We start from the raw sequence: 22,538 nt of genomic DNA, 5'->3' as shown, positions 1-22,538 counted from the left end.
AATTTCAGCTTTTATTAAACTACACATTTTCTTAAACGAAATTAAACTTCGGTTAAAGGTGCAGTAGCAGCAAAAATAATTTTCCTTTCCTTCTCCCTCCATATAAATGTTTGATAATTCATTTTCCCGTAAAACTATTAACTGTAATATGCTTCATATTCAATTTCAGAATCAATTCTAGACAAACAAAAATGTGTATATATATATATATATATATTACAATATTTAACTAATTCATTAGATGATCTATTATCCTCATCAGACAACGTGTTGCTGGCATGCAGGGGGAGGGAGATGAGTGGGACCTATGCCAGGACCCACACCCCTGAGTTTGCTTGCGTCGGGCAAAAGGTAAGCAACATAACATTTCATTATTAGGTATATTTACATTATTTAATCATCACATGACAACAAATTCTTTATTTTTATCTAACGGTTACTTCATCTTTTGTTTTTACATTTTAAAAAACAAACGAAATTATCTAACAACATATTCATTTTTTTTAAAATTAAAAAAAAAAGATAAAAAACTATCAACAAAATCCCAACGAGCCCTTAAGGTCTAACGCACAATAAATGAGTGATCATATTTGTAGGGCTAAAGAGATGTATCTTGCAGTTGCAACAAAGTAAGAGGAGCTGTGAATTTAATAGGTTCAAGAAACAAGTTATTAAACATTAATGGACATGGACATTCAAGGGACTATGTTTCCATGTACCTGCAATTCCCCACCCAATATAGCCAGACTTAAAATCACTAGTAAATGCAAAATCAAATAAATGGCGTGATAAATGCTTTCTACATTTTGGGCAAGAACAATTAAAGTATGTACACACAGAAAATAGCAAAAAAGTAACAAAGTGACTGGCAAATAGTTCACCTTCCAGGCATGTAGATAAGGCAACAAATTGGACTGGGATGTAAATGTGAAGAACACAGAACTATATTGCTTTTGAAAGAGTTAAAAATCTAGAAAATTATACATTTGGTTGTATGTCACAGTAAGAAAGAAAATTGGTATTCTAGACAAAAAATAAAAAAACCAAAAAATAGAAAGCTTTGATGGGGGTAAAAAGAAACCTTTCTGTCGTACTTTACCTTGGGGATCAGTATGCTGCGCAATCATCTGCTAGAACGAGGTGTCAGATATCCTGTAAACCATGTGTGCAAGAGTTCATCGCAATCTGAGTTTGTATGCCGCCTCTACAAAATTTTTAATGCGCCTCAATGAAAGAATTGCTACGGTTGTAACAACTTCCGCTCTGTAAAATAAGAACTTTCCATCCAGGGAGTTTGCGGAAGAAACTAAAGCAAACTCAAAGGAACTGGACCATGAAAAATCAGTTACTATCTCTGTACATCTATTCCTAATCATCACCATCCATCTCCTCATCCTGTTCCGATGATGGAGGTGTACCAGTCGTGCTGCTTTCATCCTCCGGTTCAAGCTGCTCTTCCAAATCCGTCTCATTTTCTTGTAGTTCACTCTCATTAGTGCTGTTCTTCTGATAGCGAAGGGTAGTGGTAGAATGCTCCAGTCCTTTGGGGCACTCCTCGCGCCCTTCATAAGATAAGAAGGCAGGAACACGGGTGGGGTTGAGAATTCTGCAGGAGCATTCAGGAATGGGGTGTGAAAGAAATGATGACGGTTTTGATATACGAAATTCCCTTTCAAGGCCTTCCTCACGCAGGCTCTTGGTCAGATGCTCTCGCACTGAAAGCGTCCAATTGTGTTTTGGATGGTAAAGATTGTCTCGGGTACTATTCAAGAGCTCAGCAAGATATTTCCTGCTTTGAGTTCAAGATTGCGTGATTAAAGATGGGAAATTCTCGAAAATCAAAGTAAAAGAGAAAAAAAATATATATACTGATGAAGAAAAAGCGTGCCTACTCAAGCACACAGCATTTTTTCTTTTGTACATTCAGCCATTCAATTATCTTGAGAGGACAGGGCATAATTCCATTGCATCAGTACAAATAAAATTAAGGATTATGAAAGCATATTAATCTGCGTGGTTGTGAGCTAACAAATCCGCCATTCCATAAGAAACCAAAACTGAACTCAAAATAATCAAATAGAATTTCTGATCATTTTTACCTGTCTGGCCGATATGTTCTGGCAGATGCCATCTCATAAAGACGATGTCCCATGACCAAGCCTGAAAAATCTGGCCATCCACTTCCATCGTTGTTGAAACCAGGAAAGAAAGCATCTGCTTCCACTGAAACAATATAATCAAGAGCAGCCCATAACAACCTGTGTGCTTGCCTCCTCAAATCCGCCAGTGAAGGGTCTGGTTCAAAATCATTCTCTGCAACCCAAGCATACCATCCTTCCTTTTCATGCTGATAAATGGGCCTACCAGGAGGTGGAGGAAGAGGCCGGGGTCGTGGTCCTGCTTTATTCCATTCTTCTTTTAGCTGTTCTGCACTTTTGGCTGGAGGAGGCTTGAAAAGATCCTCAGGAAGTGGAGTTTCAGGTCCAATCAAGTTGATTAGCTCCTGCTTGCTACATAAAGAAGTACGATCTACTAAGTTGGTGTACAGTGCACGTAAAGGTATAAGAATCCTTTGACCACCAAAGGTTTCAGAGCCTGCCAAGTATATTCTCATTTTAGGAGGGTAACCCATGACCCGAAGGAGAAGCCCTACCTACAAAAATGAAAAAGGAATAAGATAATTGTTGTACATAATAGAAGCTCATATTACGTATGCGCTAAACATATTCCTGTCAAAAGTTCGGTCAGTTAAACCAATTACCCATCAGATATTGTTGCAACTTTAATTCTTCCTTATTCAATAACTTGCGTATTGATTTAAATGTTTGGGATGAAACAAGAGTCAAAGGAAAGTGATATAATGCATTAATTATACTGCATATTCAGAGCCAAGGGATGTTTGCAGTGACTGGTAAACCCAGAGCAATTCAATGAAACGGAAAGAGTTGATATAAACTGCTAAGATGACTTAAATTTATTGAGCATGGTCAGAAGGGAAAAAGCTTCCATATCCTCCAACAAGGTTCGGCATCAAGGGCAAATAAGTTGACGACTCACAATATTGAAAACTCATCTGAAGTTACCATGCACTTTACACCCCTCAAGGGTATTGCATCTTAATTTTACAAACCTCAAACCGTAGCTTTGTAAAACTGTATGCTATACATTTGTTTCTATGGTATCAGTAGATCAGAGAAGTTTAGTAGTGTATAGATGAACTTGCTAAAGACAAAAGCAATCTTAATAGCCTTTTCAGCTCACTTCAAGCCATAATCAAGCATGGAAATCATTTTCTGTTTGAACATTAGGACCAGGTTTCATAGTTTGCAGTCTTTATCTCGTTCAAATGCACACACAAAAAAAAATCTCTAATGCCAACGAGCTCCCCTCTGGTATAAGTAACTACCTTGTCATCTACATCAATCAACATCTCATGCTAAGATATTGGACATGAAAAAGAACCAGAACCAGTATACCCTGTGGAACAATAAGAAAGAAATTTGTAATTCCTGTGCTTGCTTTGATTTCAGCTTCCTTAAAGCAATCTAGTTGGGTGCAAGAATGCATAAAATTGCAAACACATGCAATGAAAATATAAGACATTTCATTCAGTTAAAAAGGGAAAAATACAAACATTTCAAAAAATGCCATCAGATTATTCGAGTTATATAGTGACAATAAAATTTCATATTAATCAGTAGGAAAGCAATCATGAAGCAGGATACCTCCTCAGGCATGAGGGGGCATGAACCATTGCCTTTCCGAACATGTGAATCAACACTTAGTTCTTCCTTTACAATTCCTTGTTTAATCATCTGTGCCCTTCGGTATTGTATAAGTTCAGTATGAACATCCTGGAGGAATAAAAATCACACACATAGACATAACAAGAATAGAATATAGTACAACAGTAACAAGCAAATGAATATACAGTTAGCCATATTGGCAAAAGTAGATGTTTTCTAGCAAACTCTTCAGATATAAAGATGAATGAAGTCTCCCACAAGCTATAAATATTAAAGATGATCCTTCTATTAATTTGATACTTTAACACATTCATGTTTTACTTTTATATAATGTTTTTTTGACAGATTCTTGCATTACTACCAAAAGTTTTTCTTTTTCCCAATTTTGCAGATGAAGTATTTTTTTGTGTGGATGTAATGGAAACCATAAATTGTTAGCACTTCATACAGAACTACATTCTAAGGCTACGAAGATAAAAAAATTCCACTCTAATAGCATATATCGGCTTTGCAACATATAATTTTTGCTGCAACAAACAGGCTAAGTCAACATGGCAAGATGATCAGCATAAGTAGGGTTTGGTAGCTACCTGAAAAAGCTCAGCACAGCCATGATATGCTAAGGTATCTCTCGTGAGGCCAGTATGGAAAGCAAGGTAAGGTTGTCCAGAAGCTCGTAACCTGAGGGTAAAAAGTTAATTGCTTGAGGCCATCCGACCATAATGTATACTTAAAGGAAAAAACTACTCTCCTTTCCAACTTAGCAAATTTGAACCAGCAGAAGGAACATGGAGACTAATTTGGGTGCCTGTCAGGCTGTGCCCCCAGGCCCACGGCACTTAGGTTCAAACTTATGTAAGAATGCAAGCCAATAGTCAACAGACTGATAAAGATCTCATTCCCCAAAACTCATGCCACATATCAAGATAAAAAAATACACGTGCTGATTCATTAGGTGTTTTGATTTAATGAGAAAGAAAAATAGTAAATTTGGTTCAACGATAATGACTAAAACAATTGAAAAAATTCTTATGTTCATCAAAATTTTAATCAAGTGACATGTTCAATATAATCGAGTATGTGAAGAATCAACAAAGTTTTCAAGAAAAAATTAATCGATTAAACCATAAGAGTAATTGAGTAATGCTCAAAGTATTTCAAAAATAATCGATTACATATGTAAGAATAATCGAGTAAACATAGGAAGTATTCGACTAACAAAACCCTTGTACTCAAGTGTGTGATACAATTTTCTGTCATCTTAAAAGTAATTAAATTGTTTTTGTAATCGAGTAATAATCAGTTGTACTCGAATGAATTTGCTTTGTAATTGAGTAATCTTAACTTAAAGTTTTTGGGCATCTTTTTACTCCAGTGAAAGTATTTTTTTTGTATTCGAGTAGATATCATTTGTAGTCGAGTAAACATAAGCTGAAAATAGGTTGTGTCTCTGGACTTAAGATTTAATTGGGTAATGATCTTTGTACTTGAGTAAGAATCATAGCTAATCAAATAAACATTGCTTTGTAGAAGAGTAGATAAAGCATTTTTCTGTGGCTTGCAAATAATCAAGTAATGGTATCCTCCTACTAGAGTAAGCATGAAATATAATCGATTACATAATACATCTAATCAAGTAAGAATCAAACTTAGTCGAATAATGCTAATTTATACTCAGAGTATTTCTTGTTAGATTTCAAAAATATAGCCGTTACATTGCATTCAATGAAGTTAGTTTCTACTTTTCAGTGCATTAAATGCTTTTCAGACAACTTGTGCGTACTTTATGAATTGTTAATAATTGTTTAAAGTTTGTAGAGACAAAAAGTGCCAGTTGTAACTTAAACAAACATTCCAATTGTTTAATGCAAAGTCAACAACATTCAAGACATGAAGCCCTATAAATAGGAGGAGTCTGAAGAAAAAGTTTACAAGAACATACAAGCATTCTGAGCTCAACTTCTCACAAGTCTTCTCGATAAAATCTTTCTGATCTTTTAAAAGCGAGTGATTTGCATTCCATATTCTGTAACTCTCTTTGAAGAGATATTTTTGTTCCTATTGTAACATCTTTATATTTTCTCTTGATAAATCCTTTCACATTATTTGTGAAATTTGTAAAGGTTAAGTCTGAACCTTAAAAGGCATTAGTTGTGGCTAAGCCAAATATTGAAAAGCCAACTTGTCAAGGTTAAGTAGCCGAACCTGCTTAAAAGCTACAAAGGTATAGGTAAAAATTGTGTTTGCCAAAATCCTTAGTGAGGAACCGAGGTAGTGGATTAAGCTTTAAAGTTGAACCACTTTAAATTTGTTGTGCTTGATTTTTACATTTTTACTCTACTTCTGTTTATTTGAAGTTTTTAAAAAGGGTGAAAGAGGCTTAATCCCCCCTCCCCCCCTCTTAAGCTAACTATTTCATCAACATGCTCCAATGAAAAGATAACGACAATGTCACTTCTTGTTTAAAATTGTCAGACATAACATTGATTGGATTAGCTACCAGGGAAATGGCAGCAGTGAGCTACTAATCTAATCAAGCCTATAATCATGTCCAACCAGATCATGCAATTCAATCTTAATGCTTTCTTGCTACCCCCCACCCCCCTCTTCTCCCAGCCCTTCTCCTAAGCCTTGTGTTATCTAGCCTACAGTAAGCCTTGTGTTAGCTAGCCTACAGTCAGCGTAGAACTCATTAGACCAAACATCATGAATTCTTTGTATACCATGTGACTACCTTAAGGTAAGTGAACTGTGACAGCACATACAGTATATTCATGCCTCAGCTAAAACTAAAGCAAAGTTATCACACAAGCGACTTGTGCTACAGTTTCTCTTCTGCATGATTACTTGAAACAGGTCAATTCATAGGTTCATTTATTGACATATTTGAACATTAGATACAAGGTTCTACCTTTTATGTTGGGATAGATAGTATTGCCCTAAAACATGAACAACAACATACCAAGTTTTCATCCCATCATGTAGGGTCTGTTACATGAATTCTAGCTTGTCAGTCATTTCTACTTGTGGCCTTTTCTTCTATAAAGCCATTATAACTCATATCATAACTAAAGATCTCCAACCTAGTTATTCTTGGTCTTCCTCTATCTTCTTTGCAAGATACTTGTTCCACTCCATCCACTCTCCTCATGGGAGCCTTTATTGGTTTTCTTCTCACATGATCAAGCCATCTTTAATCGAGTCTCACATGTTTTATCTTTGTCAGGACTTGAGGATTGTGCCTGACTCGATTGGGAATTAGCAGCAAAGAGAGAGAAAGAGAGAGAACAAAAGTGAGAGAATTCTGGAATTACTTCTTCATTGATGCCTACTTCTTTACATGGGCAGTATTTATACAATCAATCCTAACAGAATAACCATAGTTGGTTATGGCTAACTTCCCGCCTTATAGCTCCTAAGTAACATACAATGTAGGCTTATTCCCTAACTGCCCTTAGGGTCGTGACAATTGCCCTCTCCTTCAATCAATTATTGTCCTCAAGAATTATAAGAGTCCGGCAGCCCTGGGAAACTGCTGCAACAATTCTAGTAAATTTTCCCAAGTAGTATGCTCCAGTGGTCGATTAGTCCACTAAACCAGTACTTGTGTAATAGGTAAAATGCCCCTGTATATGATCCTTCTCTCAACAATGGCATGAGGCTCTACCTCCTCTTCCAGCTGCTCAGCTATGGGAGGTAATTCGGTGCTGACATTAGCTAGGGGCCCTTTAACTGGCTTAAGTAATGAAACATGAAAAACAGGGTGAACTTGCACCCCTTTTGGCAGCTGCAATCGATAAGCCACTGCTCTCACCTTGGCCACAATAGGAAATGGTCCAAAATACTTAGGACTCAGCTTGGAAACTAGAATTGTGGTGTAAGGCTGTTGGAGGAAACGTCTGACCTTCAAATAGACCTGCTCTCCCACTTCAAATGATCTTTCAGTCCTCCTTTTATCCGCCATCTGCTTCATTCGATTCTGGGCAGTACTGTCTTTGTGAGAAATACTCGCCCACTGCTGCCATAGTAGGATTAGGGCCTGAAATTGCAGGTAAGAAGGTTGGTTTATACCCAAACATGGCCTCAAAAGGACTCCTATTAATGGTACTATGGTAGCTAGAATTGTACCACCATTGAGCTAGGCCTAACCACTTATTCTAGCTCCTGGGTTTTGTGAAACACATGTAGCGCAAATAGGCTTCAACACACTGATTTACCCGCTCCGTTTGTCCGTCCGTTTGGGGATGGTATGCAGTTGACATATACAACCCGACACCTAATTTTTTGAATAATTCCTGCCAAAAGCGACTGGTAAAAATGGTATCCCTGTCAGATATTATGGATTTGAGCACCCCATGGATCTTGACCACCGAATCTAGGAAGACTCGTGACACCTCTGCTGCTGTAAATGGGTGAGTTAAGCTGATAAAATGGCTGAATTTGGTCAACCGATCTGCTATCACTAATATCACATCCTTCCCTTCTCATCTAGGTAGGCCTTCCACGAAATCCATTGATATCCTCTCCCATGCTTGCTCCGAAATTGCTAAAGGCTACAACAACCCAGGGTAAGGGACCTGTTCATGTTTACACTGCTGACAGATCTCACATGATAGCACCAATTGTACCACATCCCTTTTCAATCTTAGCCAAAAGAAGAGTTGCTTCACCTTTTGATAGGTGACCCTTACACCCGAATGTCCCCCTATTGGTGAGCAGTGTAAGGCCTTTATAATCTGCTCTTTAAGCGTTTGGTCTTTTCCAACTACCAATCTGCCTTTGTAACGAAGCACCCCTTGAGTTAAAGTATATCCCTTAGGATTTCCTTGCTGCCCTGCTGGTTGCACTGCTAATTGGGCTGCCCTCTCCTTAATCCAATCCGTGGTGTCATAACTTCGTACCAACTCCTGAATCCACATAGGTAGAATAGTAGATATTACATGACAAGTGCCTTTCTCATCCCTCCTGGACAATGCATCTGCTACCAAGTTTGCTCTACCCTTCCGATATTGAATTGTGAAATCTAACCCCATCAGTTTGGAGATGCCTTTCCGCTGTAATTGTGTGTGCAATCTTTGCTGTGACAAAAATTTAAGGCTTTGGTGGTCTGTTTTTGTCACAAACGAAAACCCTTCCAAGTAATGTTGCCATTTTTCTACTGCTGCCAAAACCGCTAGTAGGTCTTTATCATAAACACTCAATCCCAAGTGTTTTGGAGCTAAAGCCTGGCTAATGAATGCCATTGGTCGTTCTCCTTGCAACAGCACAACTCCTATTCCTTTGTCACAAGCATCCGTCTCCACTACAAAACCCTTTGTAAAATCCGGTAATGCCAACACCGAGGCCTCAATCATAGCCTTTTTAAGTTGAATAAAAGCAGTTTCAGCTTTAGGTTTCCATTGGAAGGCATCTTTCTTAAGTAATTCAGTTAGGGGTTTGCTTATTGTCCCATAATTCCGAATAAACTTTTTGTAATACCCTGTCAATCCCAGAAATCCCCTCAATTCTTTTACAGCCACTGGTCTTGGCCATTCTACCATGGCAGCCACTTTAGCCGGATCTGTCCTCACTCCTCCCGACACAATATGTCCCAAATATTCCACTTCAGTTTCAACAAAGGCACATTTTGATAACTTGACATACAATTGATGAATCTTAAGGACTTCAAAAGTAGGGTGAAGGTGAGTAACATGTTGTGTTAAATCAAGGCTATAGATGAGGATATCATAAAAAAAAAAACAAGGATGAACTTCCTCAAGTAAGGCTGCAAGATTTGGTTCATTAAAGCTTGAAAAGTTGCGGGCGCATTGGTTAACCCAAAGGGCATGACAGTAAATTCGTACAGCCCTTGGTGTGTCCTAAAAGCGGTTTTGTGGATGTCATTAGGTGCCATACGGATTTGTTGGTAACCAGATCTGAGATCCAGTTTGGAAAAAACCTTGGATCCATGGAGTTCATCTAGTAAATCTTCAATTAAGGGTATAAGGAATTTATTTTTGACAGTGTGAAAGTTAAGCTGCCTATAATCAATACAAAATCTCCATGTACCATCCTTTTTTTTAACAAGAAATACAGGAGAGGCATACAGGCTTTGGCTAGGACGAATTATAGAGGTTTTCAACATAGAATTGACTTGTTTTTCTATTTCAGATTTTTGGATGGGAGAGTATCTGTAAGGCCTAATGTTAATAGGGTCTGAATGTGGTTTCAAAGGAATGGAATGGTCCAAAGAATGTTGGGGTGGTAAGGAATGGGGCTCATCAAATAAGTCTTTAAAATTCATCAAAAGTAGGAGCAAGGTATCCGAATTATGTACCTTCCTAGAGATTTGAGCTTCAATGGTCTGATTAGCTGGCTGTTGGCTATTCTGGGACTTGCCGTCCTCCTGCACTGCCATGGCTTGTATAGAATACAGTTGTGCTATCTGTCCTCCTCTAGTGAGCATCATCTTGTGCAGCTTGCTGCCCTTAATCATCTTGCATTCTCCATGCTCCAGGTTGCCCAACAAGGTAAGCCTCCTATCTTCCACTTCCACAGTCACCTCCAACTTATTGAAATCAAAAGTTAAGGGGCTAACCGTCTTCATCCAGTCAACATCGAGGACTATATCGCATCCTCCCAGCTCCAAAACTCTAAGGTCAGCCACAAATTCTTGATCCTACATCACCCATTTGAACCCTTTGCATTTGTAATGACTGAACATCCTACTACCATTAGCCACTGTTACGGATAAGGGAGCAGTTGCCGTTAAGGCCCATTTCAAACTTTTGGCTGTAGTTTCACTGATAAAACTGTGGGTGCTCCCACTGTCAATCAATACCATTAGTCTTGTTTTCCCCACATGGCCTTTTACCTTAATAATTTGTCCCATGGGACTGCCTTTTAAGGCATGAAACGAAATCTCGCCCCCTTCCTCCTCTTGTAGTTCCTTTGGATTCCCTTCTTCTTCCTCCATCACTGCTTCTTCTTCTTCTTGATCCCCTTCCATTTGCATTATCTGTTTCTTGCATTGGTGTCCAAAGCTATACTTGTCCCCACACTTGAAGCAAAGCCCTAGCTGTCGCCTCTGTTCCATAATCGTATTCTTGGGCCCTTGAGGGTTGTAGGCCCCTTTAGATGTTCCTTGAGTCACTAATGGAGTCATGGTCTTGAAATTACCCCCACCCGATTGGCCATTTCCCAATCCTACTCTCAGGGGTACCTTGTGTTTCTTGAAAATTGCTTCCAATGTCAACTCTTGGAGCCTCGCTTTTTCTGCCGCTTGACTTACAATCGCTGGCATCATCATCTTCACCATTGACCGAAGCTCATCCCTCAACCCACTAATGAAGGTCGAGACTAGATATTGCTCCGTTAAACCAGATTGAGCCAAGCACACAATGGCTCTCAATTCTTCAAACCTTGTTTGATATTTCACCACTGACCCTTCTTGTTTTAGTTTACTAAACTCTTCGATTACATCCCCAATACTCCTTTCCCCAAATCTTGCACATAGCTTTTCTGCAAAAACACCCCAATTCCTTTCATGGTCTTGATCTTGGGCCCACCCTTGGTACCAACAGTCAGCCGTATCGTTTAGATAGGCTGTGGCCATCATAACCTTCTGCTCCTCGGGTACCTTATATAACTGGAAGAATCTCTCACAACGCCTCACCCACCACCTCAGCTTAGTTCCTTCAAACATAGGGATTTCTAATCGTGGGCTAGGGGTATGGTTATGAGAATTATATAGAGGGTTTCGCGCCTGAGTTTCTTGATTCGACCTCGACTCCTCCACCCTTAGTTGGTCTCGATTGGGTACATGATCCTGGGTTGACAGTAAGGGTTCCGAGTTCCCCCTAGGAGGAAATTCTGGTGACAATCGGAATTGTGGCAAGGACGATAAGATGCCCAAGACGTTGTTCAGTCTTTGTCCGTATTGTTCTAAAGCTTCACGGGTTCTTTCCGCATCCCCTTTTATCTCGTCCTTCATCGCGACCAGTTCCTCTCGCATCTGCATCATCGCTTCTTGAGTCTAGTGCACCTCAAATTCCATCACCTCCATCCTCACTTCCATCTGCCGCATTCGTGTTCCTTCGGCCATTCTTTCCAATCCGTCCGCCTTCATCCGTCGCTGGCCTCCACCCACCCACAGTCGATTCGACCAGCTCTGATACCACCATGTCAGGACCCGAGGATTGGGCCTGACTCAATTGGGAATTAGCAGCAAAGAGAGAGAACAAAAGTGAGAGAATTCTGGAATTACTTCTTCATTGATGCCTACTTCTTTACATGGGCAGTATTTATACAATCAATCCTAACAGAATAATCATAGTTGGTTATGGCTAACTTCCCGCCTTATAGCTCCTAAGTCCTAACTAACATACAATGTAGGCTTATTCCCTAACTGCCCTTAGGGTCGTGACAATCTTTAACAAGAGCAACTTGGGACGGCAAAAATTTCAGTTGACAGAAATTAAAGAAATATTTTTTCCGTCACATAATGGTGAAATAAAACATCATCAGATGATCAATAACATTATGCAAGTTTTTCATGTAAAATGAGAAACTCCAAGTAGAGGATTCGACTAAAAGATCATGTACGCAATTGGATTTACTTGCCTTTCCACCATCAGGTGCCCAAGTGCTGAAATTTCTGGGCGAAATTGAAGAGCGTGAAATGCAACCCGACATCTGAGCCTTTGATACTCAGCCAAACTTGGGGGGAGAATGGGCTAGTAGAAAAAAGAAAAGTCCGACGAAAATATCACAATCATGGTAATAATCAATAATAAAGAAAATAAAAATGGATTACCCGTGAGGAATGCTCATCATAAGAAGTAAAAGGAAAGATACTAAAAAACTAAAATTCTATTGCCTGGATCAGCAAAAAGATCTTGAAAGATGATAAAATCAAATGACAATATCTAACAGAGCACTAAAAGAAAATATAAGCTAATATGATTCCGGCAGTCATGGTTCCCTACAATCACTTGCCAATGGATACAAGCTTACTGTAGATGTTCCTAACTAGAAAGATACAAATAGAGATCTGAGATCTGACAGACATGCCCACCAAAAATTGATACTTCACCCACTCTTTTGACATTTGTAGGAAATACCACAAAATCCAACAGACCATGCCATATGTAAGTAAATCTGTGTACAGTGCATTTTCTTTTATAAGAAACATAGACGAGTTTATAATTTTATTCATTAACATTCAACAATCTGGTAGGATTTCTGCATCATATCTAATATATATAAATAAAAGTGTTATTCAACTAGTAAAAGTAAATATATTAATCCTAATTAAGACATACATATGAATGTAGTGTGTGATAGAAGGAATGCAACGTGAGTAATTCAACAATCCAGGAGTAATAAAGCAACTAAATAAAGCCAACCATAGACAGTTGAGATTTGTTCAAGTTGGAATGTAAATAAATGAATCATAGTGAAAACAATATTAAGAAACCCTAATCTCTTGAGCTCCTACTCCCTCTCTGCCTGTAATATATGCAGCAGAGGTTTCCTTCTCAATCTCCATCAGAGACTCAACTCCCACCATCAATAGCCCCACCACCACACACAAGCAAACAAAGGAAAAAGAAAAAGAAATGTACCAGTAGGCAGCCTCCATTATGCAGCACTAATCCAACAACCTTTCCTTCCTTTAACTTTGGCAAGACCTCCTTAATATAAAAGGTTGGAGAAGCTGAACTTTTTGGCTTAAAACTTGCAAACTGTTTACGCTTCCTAGCCTCTTTCAATTTTGGGGGCAAGCTCTTTACAACTGTTACATCATTTTTAAGAGCTTCTATGAACTTCTCCTCATCATAGAGATATGAAAAGCTCTTGAACTTGGAACTGCACAGAATTTTCAGTTACAAATCTAATCAAGGCATGAAAAAGCAAAATTGAATCTTGCTAATTGCTGCTTCAAAATACAAAATGTGAATAAACCTGATGCCTTTAGAACGAGTACTTTCTTGAATCTCTGGAATGACAAGTGTGGCATTTAGAAGCCTGGAGATGGTAACAAGATCACAAATCTAACAAATTGGATTACGAATTTTTAGTTAGAACAACACTATGATATAAAATGCCAAAAGAAGTGAACAATAACAAGCAACATACCGAACTTCGAATCTTCTCAAATCCACCAAAAACTTTGGCATATATGAAACCGTTATTCTCCTCAGATGGAGCAGCTACATGAAAAGCAAATAAATGTAAGATTAAGAATGGTATAACAACCCCACCACCCGCGCGGCAAAAAAAAAAAAAAAAAAAAGAATGGTATAACCAAACTTCAAAAGCAAGCCGATATCCTGTCCCACTTACAGAATGATATAGGGAGGGGGAAGCTTAACAAATAATCTGATAACTATCAAGGGGAAAAGAAATTGCAGGTTGTCATATATTGCTTCATTTACAGCAATTTTTTCAGCTCTTTCCTATTGTTTTTAAGGCCTCATATTTCCTTTCGTTTATCCATAAGTTTGTCTGAAACTTGGCCAGGAAAGGTGCTTTAAACAAGATCTTTATACAGGATCTACAAAATATTTTTGAACATTCCTATGAACATGTCTTATCATTCATAGTTTTTCTAGAATTGGTTACTTTCGAGGATACTAGCATCCATATTAAGAATATGCTTGCCCATAACCTTAAACAAATTAGATTCACATTACAAGGTTAAAAGAATTGTTTGAAATTGGTCAACAACATATCAAGCCTTACTCTCCCCAACTAGGGTTGATTACATGAATTCTAGCTCGTCAATCATAAAAGATTGGCAACATATATAAAAATATAAATTCTCCTTTTATTACTTTTTAAAATAAGTGAAAGGGATTTTTGTTCACACTTCTCTCCCACCATGTAACATGTAAAAAATAATTTCTAGCTGATCAATATAAAAATACATTGTGAATCCCAAGTTTTGGTAAAGATACAAGGGGTACCCCTCAGATTTTAGAAATTACACTGACTACCCATATTGTTCAAAAGGTTGTATCAGATTACCCCCCTGGTTATTAGATTTATGTTACACAAGGCACCCCTAATGTTTTTGAAACAAGCTTAAACTCTTGAAAGCTTGAATGATTTTTATTGAACCCGAGGAGAGTAATATATACAGATTACACCCTACTTTTTCTCCTATATATAGGAGAAAATTTAGGTTATTTATCCCCTAGAAACTAGGAAGATTTATCTCCTAGAAAATAGAAATAAATCAAATTTCAAAACTGAACAAAACTTAACTTTAGAATTATCTATCTGATCTAAACTTTAAACATGCACTCTTCCTTTATTCTCGGCCTCTATCCATCTATCATACTCTCTTTTTAAACTTTGAATCTTTTAATCCCGTCCAACACTCCCCTCAAGCTAGAGAATAGATACAAGTCATTTCCAGCTTGCCAATTAATGCCTCGAACCCTAGTCTTGCCATGGCTTTTGTGAACACATCAACTACTTGATCAGTGGTGGGAATATAGGATAAATTAATCCCTCCTCCCTCAATCTCCCTCTTTATGAAACTTCGATCTATTCTCACATGTTTTATGCGATCATGTTGAACTGAATTTTTCACAATGTTGATTGCTGACTCACTATCACTGTATACCTTTGTTGGTTGAGAAAAAGGTATCATTAAGTCTTCCATTGGCCTCTCTAACTAGATCACTTCACAAATTCCTTGAGCTATGGCTCGAAATTCAGCTTCGGCACTGGTGCAAGCAACCACTGATAGAAGTTGATCGGTTATCCTCAATAGAAACTGCCCAATCAGCATCAACAAAGCTTTCAATTCCCCTTTGCTCAATTTTCTGAAACATTAAAAACATGAAAAGTGACAAATACTGACTAGGAGATGTTAGGAACCGGGCAACCGTGAAGATATGATTCTGCCTTAATTGATACGTAGAGCCGCAAACACGAATTCCTCCAAGTCGGTCCACACGATCGGCCGTTTCCACGAACGCCTTGAGTAATGCTAGTAACCCTAGGCGCCTCCAATGAGAGATCCGAATTTTTCCTTCTTTTTCCAGCTTCTTAAGTGGCCTATTTATAGAGTTAAAACCCTAATTATGCCTTTGGAAAAACCCTAAACGATTTAGGTCTGGCCCATAATCATATTGGGCCGTATCTCTCTTTTAATTTGTGGAACGGACTCGACCCAAGTGTGTGACCCCTTAGGTCCACCATTGGGCTAGATGTAGGGCCAATTCTATTGGGCTATATGAAGGCCCAACTCCTTAGAATAATTAAACTCTTTTAATTAAACTTATGGGCTTCATAATTAACTCATCTCATGGGCTTCTTAATTAAACTCTTTAATTAATAGTTTTAGAATTAATCATATTAATTCTAAAACCCTACATATCATGGTTAACGTCTAGCAACATGCCATGAACGCCTAGCCAACGATGAAAAACACGGACCTTTTCGATTGCAATTACCGTACAGTAAAATCCTTTCATCAACTATGTCCCGATTGAATTTAGGGTATGGTTTTATGACGAAACCCTAGTCATTCAATAACTATGTATCCATTCCAGATTTATGACTTGTTCGATGAAATCAAAACACCTTTTGATTTCCATCTCACCTTGGCCAAGGATTTCCTTAGTCATGAAATCATCGGAATACATAGGACATCTTCTCATCTTGTCGATAAGTGATGAATCCTATTTCGACATTCACAAGCCTTCATATGTGATAAGGTTACGCCCAGTGATAATTTGTTAATGACTCCATTGGAATCCAAAAAGAACCAAAGCGTAACCAGTCAAATATAAGACTACCATGATGTCTCAAGTCTAAGGACCAATCTGCACTACTGCAACACAGAAATTCCAATTCGACAATCAACAATTACCATTAGGAATTCTGTAGCGGGTCAGTTCAGTGTACTTATTCTTATAATAAGCACCCACATATATGCACTAGTGTCCACACACCAATGTCTATGAAACAAAACATTCTCCTAATTGAGCATGCATCATATATGCTAGTCTATCCGAGTTATTAGTGTCCAATCCTAATAACTCTATGACTAGGAACATTTAAGATCAAGGCTTATAAGGAATATGTTTCATGATCGTCATCTCTATGCACGACCATATTCCATGAGCCTATTTGATCTATGGACTTTGTCAAGAGTGGAAATAATAAAGTCAACCATCAATGACAAATAAAACATAATGCCTTACAATAATAATTGATTGAAGATAAAGAGTCACAATGGAAAAATATGATCAATTACATGTAAATATAATTGGCTTGTGGGGCATAACTCTAACAGGAGAATGCATATACTGACTAATTACACTTACTGCATATGCTATGTCTGGCCTAATAAGCGACAAATAAATTAACCTCCCAACCAACCTTTAGAATCTTTCTTTTCTACTGGGGTATCATCATCTTTTTCTCTAAGCTTCTAGCCTTTGTCTAAGGGAATTCCAGCAGGTCTACATGCCAACATTCCCGTATCTCTCAGAAGATCAATTGTATATTTCCTTTGTGAGATGAATAGGCCTTCTTTGCTCCGAGCAACCTCCATTCCCAAGAAGTATCTCATGATTCCTAGGTCTTTGACTTTAAATTCAGCCCTCAATTGCTTCTTCAAGTTTTCAATTTCCTGCATATCATCCCCTATCACAATAATATTATCAACATAGACAATTAGTATAGATTTCCTTCCATTTCTATGGGTTTTATAAACAAGGTATGGTTTGTTTGTCCTTGTTTATACCTTAATCGGTTTAGGGCCAAGCTAAATTTCTTGAACCAAGCTCTTGGTGACTGCTTTAAACCATATAGAGACCTTTTAAGTTTACAAACATTTCCACTGCCAGCGTCATGTTCAAAACCTGGGGGGATCTTCATATATATTTCCTCATCCAAATCACCATTAAAGAAGGCAGTTTTAATATCAAATTGGAAGAGAGGCCACTCTAAATTAACAACAATAAAGACAAATACCCAAATGGAATTAAGCTTAACCATATGAGCAAAAGTCTCCTCATAGTCAATCCCATAGGTTTGCGTAAACCCTTGGGTCACCAATCTAGCCTTATATCTTTCAACACTTCCATCTGCATTATGTTTTATTAGAGATAAACACATCACTCCCACAGATTTCCTCAACTCAATAGCTCACCTTAGACCCTTTCCCAACCGAGGACCCAACTAATATATGAAACATACAAGAGAATAACAAAAACAACAACAACACAAAAGGATTTATCTTGGTTCAGTCTCAAAATGAGACCTACGTCCAAATTGCTAGAGCACCTCTAATCCACTATCTTGAAAACCCTTTAGGATGAATACAAAGAGAACCTTAATTCTACCTAGCCCATATACCCTGAAAGCTTAGCAGAATTCCGAGATTACAAAGCTATACCCAGCCTTTCTCTACTTCTCTTGCTCAATCCCAAACACAAGATAAAAACTGAAATTAACCCTTCTCGGAATGAGGCGCACAATACTGATGCCTCTACCCCTATCCCACGATCCCTATTTATAAGCCATAATAGGGCCATGATTTACAAGGAAATAGCTAACTGACCGAGTGACCAAAAATAACTAACATAACCGATCAGTCAACCTTCTAGAAAACACACCTTCTAGAAGAATTATACATCTAACATTACAACAGAAAATTACAAATGCAGCAATACAATGTTTCCGATTACACATCTATCCTAATCTAATACAAATGACACAACATGTTTCACAATAAATACCCACTTACATCCAACTACCTTTTTGTTTGAAGGTAGTTTCACAATATCCCAAGTATCATTTCCAACCAAGACAGTCATTTCTTCCATAACAGTCGCCTTTCACTTAGGATCATTCGTAGCACTTCGAATATTTTTGGGAATTTCAATGCTGTCAATCTTTGCAACAAACCCTCTGAACCGAGGAGACAATTTTGCATAAGTCAAATGATTAGAGATAGGGTACTTGACACATGATCTTACCCCTTTCTGTAGAGCTACAAGCATAGCCCAATCCAAATCATCCCCCCTTGTAGCATTGTTGTCAGTGCTGGGAACAACAGTGTCATCCTTTGATGGACCAGCCTCTAGAAGTGATGGCTAACTAGGCTGAGGTTCCTGATGGCCTTTAGGTCATCTAGAATAGACTAGCAGAGGATTGTTGGCTACTAAATTTGGAGGATAATGGGAAATAGGGAATGTAATCTCAGGCTTAGAGGTAATAGGAGAGGGAGAAGACGAATTACGGGCATGAGGATCATGAGAATTAGAAGAAGAATTAGGGGCATGAGGATTAGGAGACTTAGAAGAGATAGGTTTAGCCAGTGTGTTGTCAGGTGTTGATGCTGAGGATGCTCCCCCTTGAGAACATACCGGTAGTGTAGGATCAAGAAAGGGATGAGAAATAAGAGAATCCCACTTTGGACTATTCGTCCCCTCTAGAGAAGTTGTAGATTGATAAAATGGAAGATCCTCATAGAAAGTGACATCGATCGACACAAAAAATTTGTGGTTGGTAGGACAATAGCACTTGTATCCTTTTTGGGAAGGAGAATACCCAACAAAGATACACTTGAAAACTTTGGGATCAAATTTGGTTCGAGAGAGATTGTTGTTGTGAACATACACAATGCACCCAAATACCTTAGGATCAATTGAAGATGGAAAGGAAGCATTTGGATATAGATCACAAAGGGTATCGAGAGGAGTTCTAAATTTCAGGGTTTTAGAAGGGAGACGATTGATCAAATAGGCAATTGTAAGAACAACATTGGTAGTAAACATCATAACTAGAGCTACTTCTAGGAGGTGTATATTTTTTCTTTCAGCCACACCATTTTGTAGAGGTGTGTATGGACATGAGCTTTAATGAAAAATACCATGTTAGAACAAGTAGTTAGTAAAGTCATGAGAGAAATACTATCGGCCATTGTCAGTTTGAAGGATATGAATAGAAGTTTGGAACATATTCAAAATGAATTTGTGAAATCTTTTGAAAATGCTGCTAGCTTCTAATTTTCCTTTCATAAGATACACCCAGGAAGCTCTACTATGATCATCAATGAATGCTATAAGCCATCTAGAACTAGAGATATTAGGGTGTTTAGAAGGACCCCAAATATTGCTATGGATCAAATGAAATGGTTTAGATGGCTTATAGGACTGAACAGGGTGGAGAGAGTGAGGTTGTTTTGCAAGAGTACACTGCTCACATAAAAAAACTTGTTCTTTATTGATGAAAATTTGTGGATACAAGAATTTTAGGTAAGGAAAACTTGGGTGTCCTAAATGTTTATGCCATAACAGGACCTTAGCATTTGTTGTTACATTTAGAACAACCTTATTTGTAGAAGAATTTGGAATATCCCCAACCATATAGTAAAGGCCATCCCTAGCCTTAGCACTGTCAATCATCATCCCCGATACTTGGTCCTAAAACAAACAATAGGATGGAAAGAATGTTACATTGCAGTTTATATCTTTGGTTATTCTACTGACTGATAGTAAATTGCACTATAATCCTAACACATGTAGGACATATTTTAGCTTTAGTTTTGAAACAAACTGTTCCAAGTCCCAAGGCAGAGAAGGTTGTGCCATCAACCATAGAAATATCAATAGAGGTGTTACAAGGTGTATATTTGGTCATTGAATTAGCAGAACTTGACATATGATTTGATGCACCCATATCCACTATCCACACATTTATCATGAACCTAGGGTTCATAATAGGGTGGGATTGGCCATTGGAAGAATCCAAGAGGCTTAGGATTAAGAACAGAATGTTTAGAGGGGAATTTGGACATAAATGGGGGAAGATAACATATAGAATTGAGAGAGAGATATTGAGAGAAAAGGGGGAGAAACAAGAGAGAAACGTGAGGGAGGATGGGAGAGAATTCTAGAAAGGAAAATCAGACTATTCAATTCTCAAAAACATAATCCTCTTCTTTTACAATTGGCCTTTTTATAGGCATAATTAACTGCTTAACTAATTTCTAACAGCACCCATGTGCTCCTAACAACTTGCCAAACATCCCTAATAAACTATTATATCCTATTACAATAATGCCCCTTTAATGCTTCTAGGGTCATAACAATTCCCCACCTTGAAAGGTTTCTTGTCCCCAAGAAACTTATTACAACCCAGCTATTGTTTCTTCATCCAATGCCCGCTTTCTCCATCTAGTTCATCCTTCTTTCTTTTTTTCTTCTTCTAGGCCTCTTCTTCTTCATTCTTAGGTTCTCATCAACTGGAACAAAAATGATGATCATTTCAGTTAAGACTGCATCTCCCTCCAAGGAATAACATACAATTTCCCTTGGGTTTGCAATAGCTACCAAATTAAGATTGTTGGTACCCATAGTCTGAGGACCCAATATGATGCCAAAACCTATCAATATGTCCACATCAAATGCCTTCAATGACTTTAACCGCTCTCTGTCGCAGGTGGTAGCTGAATCCTGCAACCCTAAAGCTGTCAAATGATGCTCATTCTGAAATTCACGCATTCGACAAGTTACCACGTGTTTCCCTCTTCTCATCATCTTCAATGTTGGCTATTTTGAACCCAAATGGTTGACTAACTAGTTCTCCATCCATCTATTCATCCTTCAGTTCAATAGACACGCATTCGGATTTGCCAACTGGTGGAAGAACCAACATAGCAGCAGGAGTCTTGTTCTCTTCGATAACACCTTTGACTTCTTCAGCTACCTTTGGCTTCCAAAATTCCTCACCACTTTGAATCTACTGCAGGTGGAGAGAACTATTTTCAGAGTCATAACTCGTAGAAGATTTCCCTTGAATGAAACAAAAATCAACATCTCTTTTTTCCGCGAGTGTGACCTGCCAACCCTCATTAGGCACATCCAAATGTATTAACTCTTCCCTTGGCTGCAAAACAACCTTAACTACTTTTTCTGTCAGAATTTCCTATCTCCATGTAGGCAGTCCAACAACATCTTCTTCTTTGTGTTTGGTGGAATTTTTCAAAAGCTCGCTCTCCACAGCTTCCTACTCCAAGAATCCTTTATTACAATAATTCAATCCTGATGATTGCTTGTTTGAATCAATCATATTCTAGTGAGAACTTCCTAGCTGTTCATCAGAAAATTTTCTTTTTGGTTTCTCAAAGAATTTAGCGGGAAAGCTGTAGTGATACTTCTTGATCAGTATCCTTGCAAACTCCTGCAACTGCTCTCATATCATATAGCCAAATTCCTCGCACGTTTTGCTAACCCAAGGGTCTAATGACTATTCCTGTGCCTCCTGATTTGACCCAAACTCCTCGTGATTTTTGTTAAATGAAAACGCATCATTCTTTTCTTGCAGTTGAGGTTTCAATCGTATCGTGTGTGCACTGCCTTCCCTGGTCTCACGAGCAGGATAGCCCATTGGAAATGTGGCCTCCTTTTATTGAAATTGAGACTCCATTGGTCTCATACGTGCATTGTCCGTCATGGCTGAAATCTTGTGCTGGAATTGAGGCTCCCATTGTAGGCACCTTAGGCGAATCCCACATCGACCATGTAAAAGGGGGGAACTAGGCATATAAGTGCGGAGGGTGTTCTACATAGCGACATGCATTTTGGAATTAAATCTCAGAGCGACAAAACCAGAGATTGGTTGCGACCTGAACCGAACAATACGTTGCTACATGGACCCCGACCGTTACATAATGGTATTAGAGCCAACCCCCGAGCCTTTGAGCGCAGTGGTGGGGCAAACCTCAGTAAGGACACTGAGTCCCTAAGGGGGGGTGTATGTAGGCACCTTAGGCGAATCCCA

The 22,538-nt window shown here is 38.4% G+C and overlaps 1 protein-coding gene across 4 annotated transcripts in view; it reads right to left on the bottom strand.

The window, feature by feature from the left end:
• Positions 1-928: 928 nt before the first annotated feature.
• LOC127803923 (protein EMBRYO SAC DEVELOPMENT ARREST 30-like) overlaps positions 929-22,538 on the bottom strand; it is a 27,555-nt gene continuing 5,945 nt past the window's right edge. For 2 of the 4 annotated variants that reach the window (XM_052340567.1, XM_052340566.1), the window contains exons 4-11: positions 13,866-13,939; positions 13,692-13,780; positions 13,352-13,595; positions 12,348-12,460; positions 4,337-4,427; positions 3,726-3,854; positions 2,100-2,653; positions 929-1,789 (exon numbers count right to left, since the gene is read on the bottom strand). In XM_052340567.1, coding sequence (XP_052196527.1) covers positions 1,369-1,789; positions 2,100-2,653; positions 3,726-3,854; positions 4,337-4,427; positions 12,348-12,460; positions 13,352-13,595; positions 13,692-13,780; positions 13,866-13,939 — 1,715 coding nt within the window. In that variant the 3' untranslated portion in view covers positions 929-1,368. The remainder of the gene's footprint in view (positions 1,790-2,099; positions 2,654-3,725; positions 3,855-4,336; positions 4,428-12,347; positions 12,461-13,351; positions 13,596-13,691; positions 13,781-13,865; positions 13,940-22,538) is intronic. The other 2 variants (XM_052340569.1, XM_052340568.1) reach the window with 2 other exon arrangements.

This window comes from Diospyros lotus, chromosome 6, assembly GCF_014633365.1.
Source record: "Diospyros lotus cultivar Yz01 chromosome 6, ASM1463336v1, whole genome shotgun sequence".
Lineage (NCBI taxonomy): Eukaryota > Viridiplantae > Streptophyta > Magnoliopsida > Ericales > Ebenaceae > Diospyros > Diospyros lotus.
The sequence above is the reverse complement of the archived record's forward strand: the minus strand, read 5'-3'. Positions and strand labels throughout refer to the sequence as shown.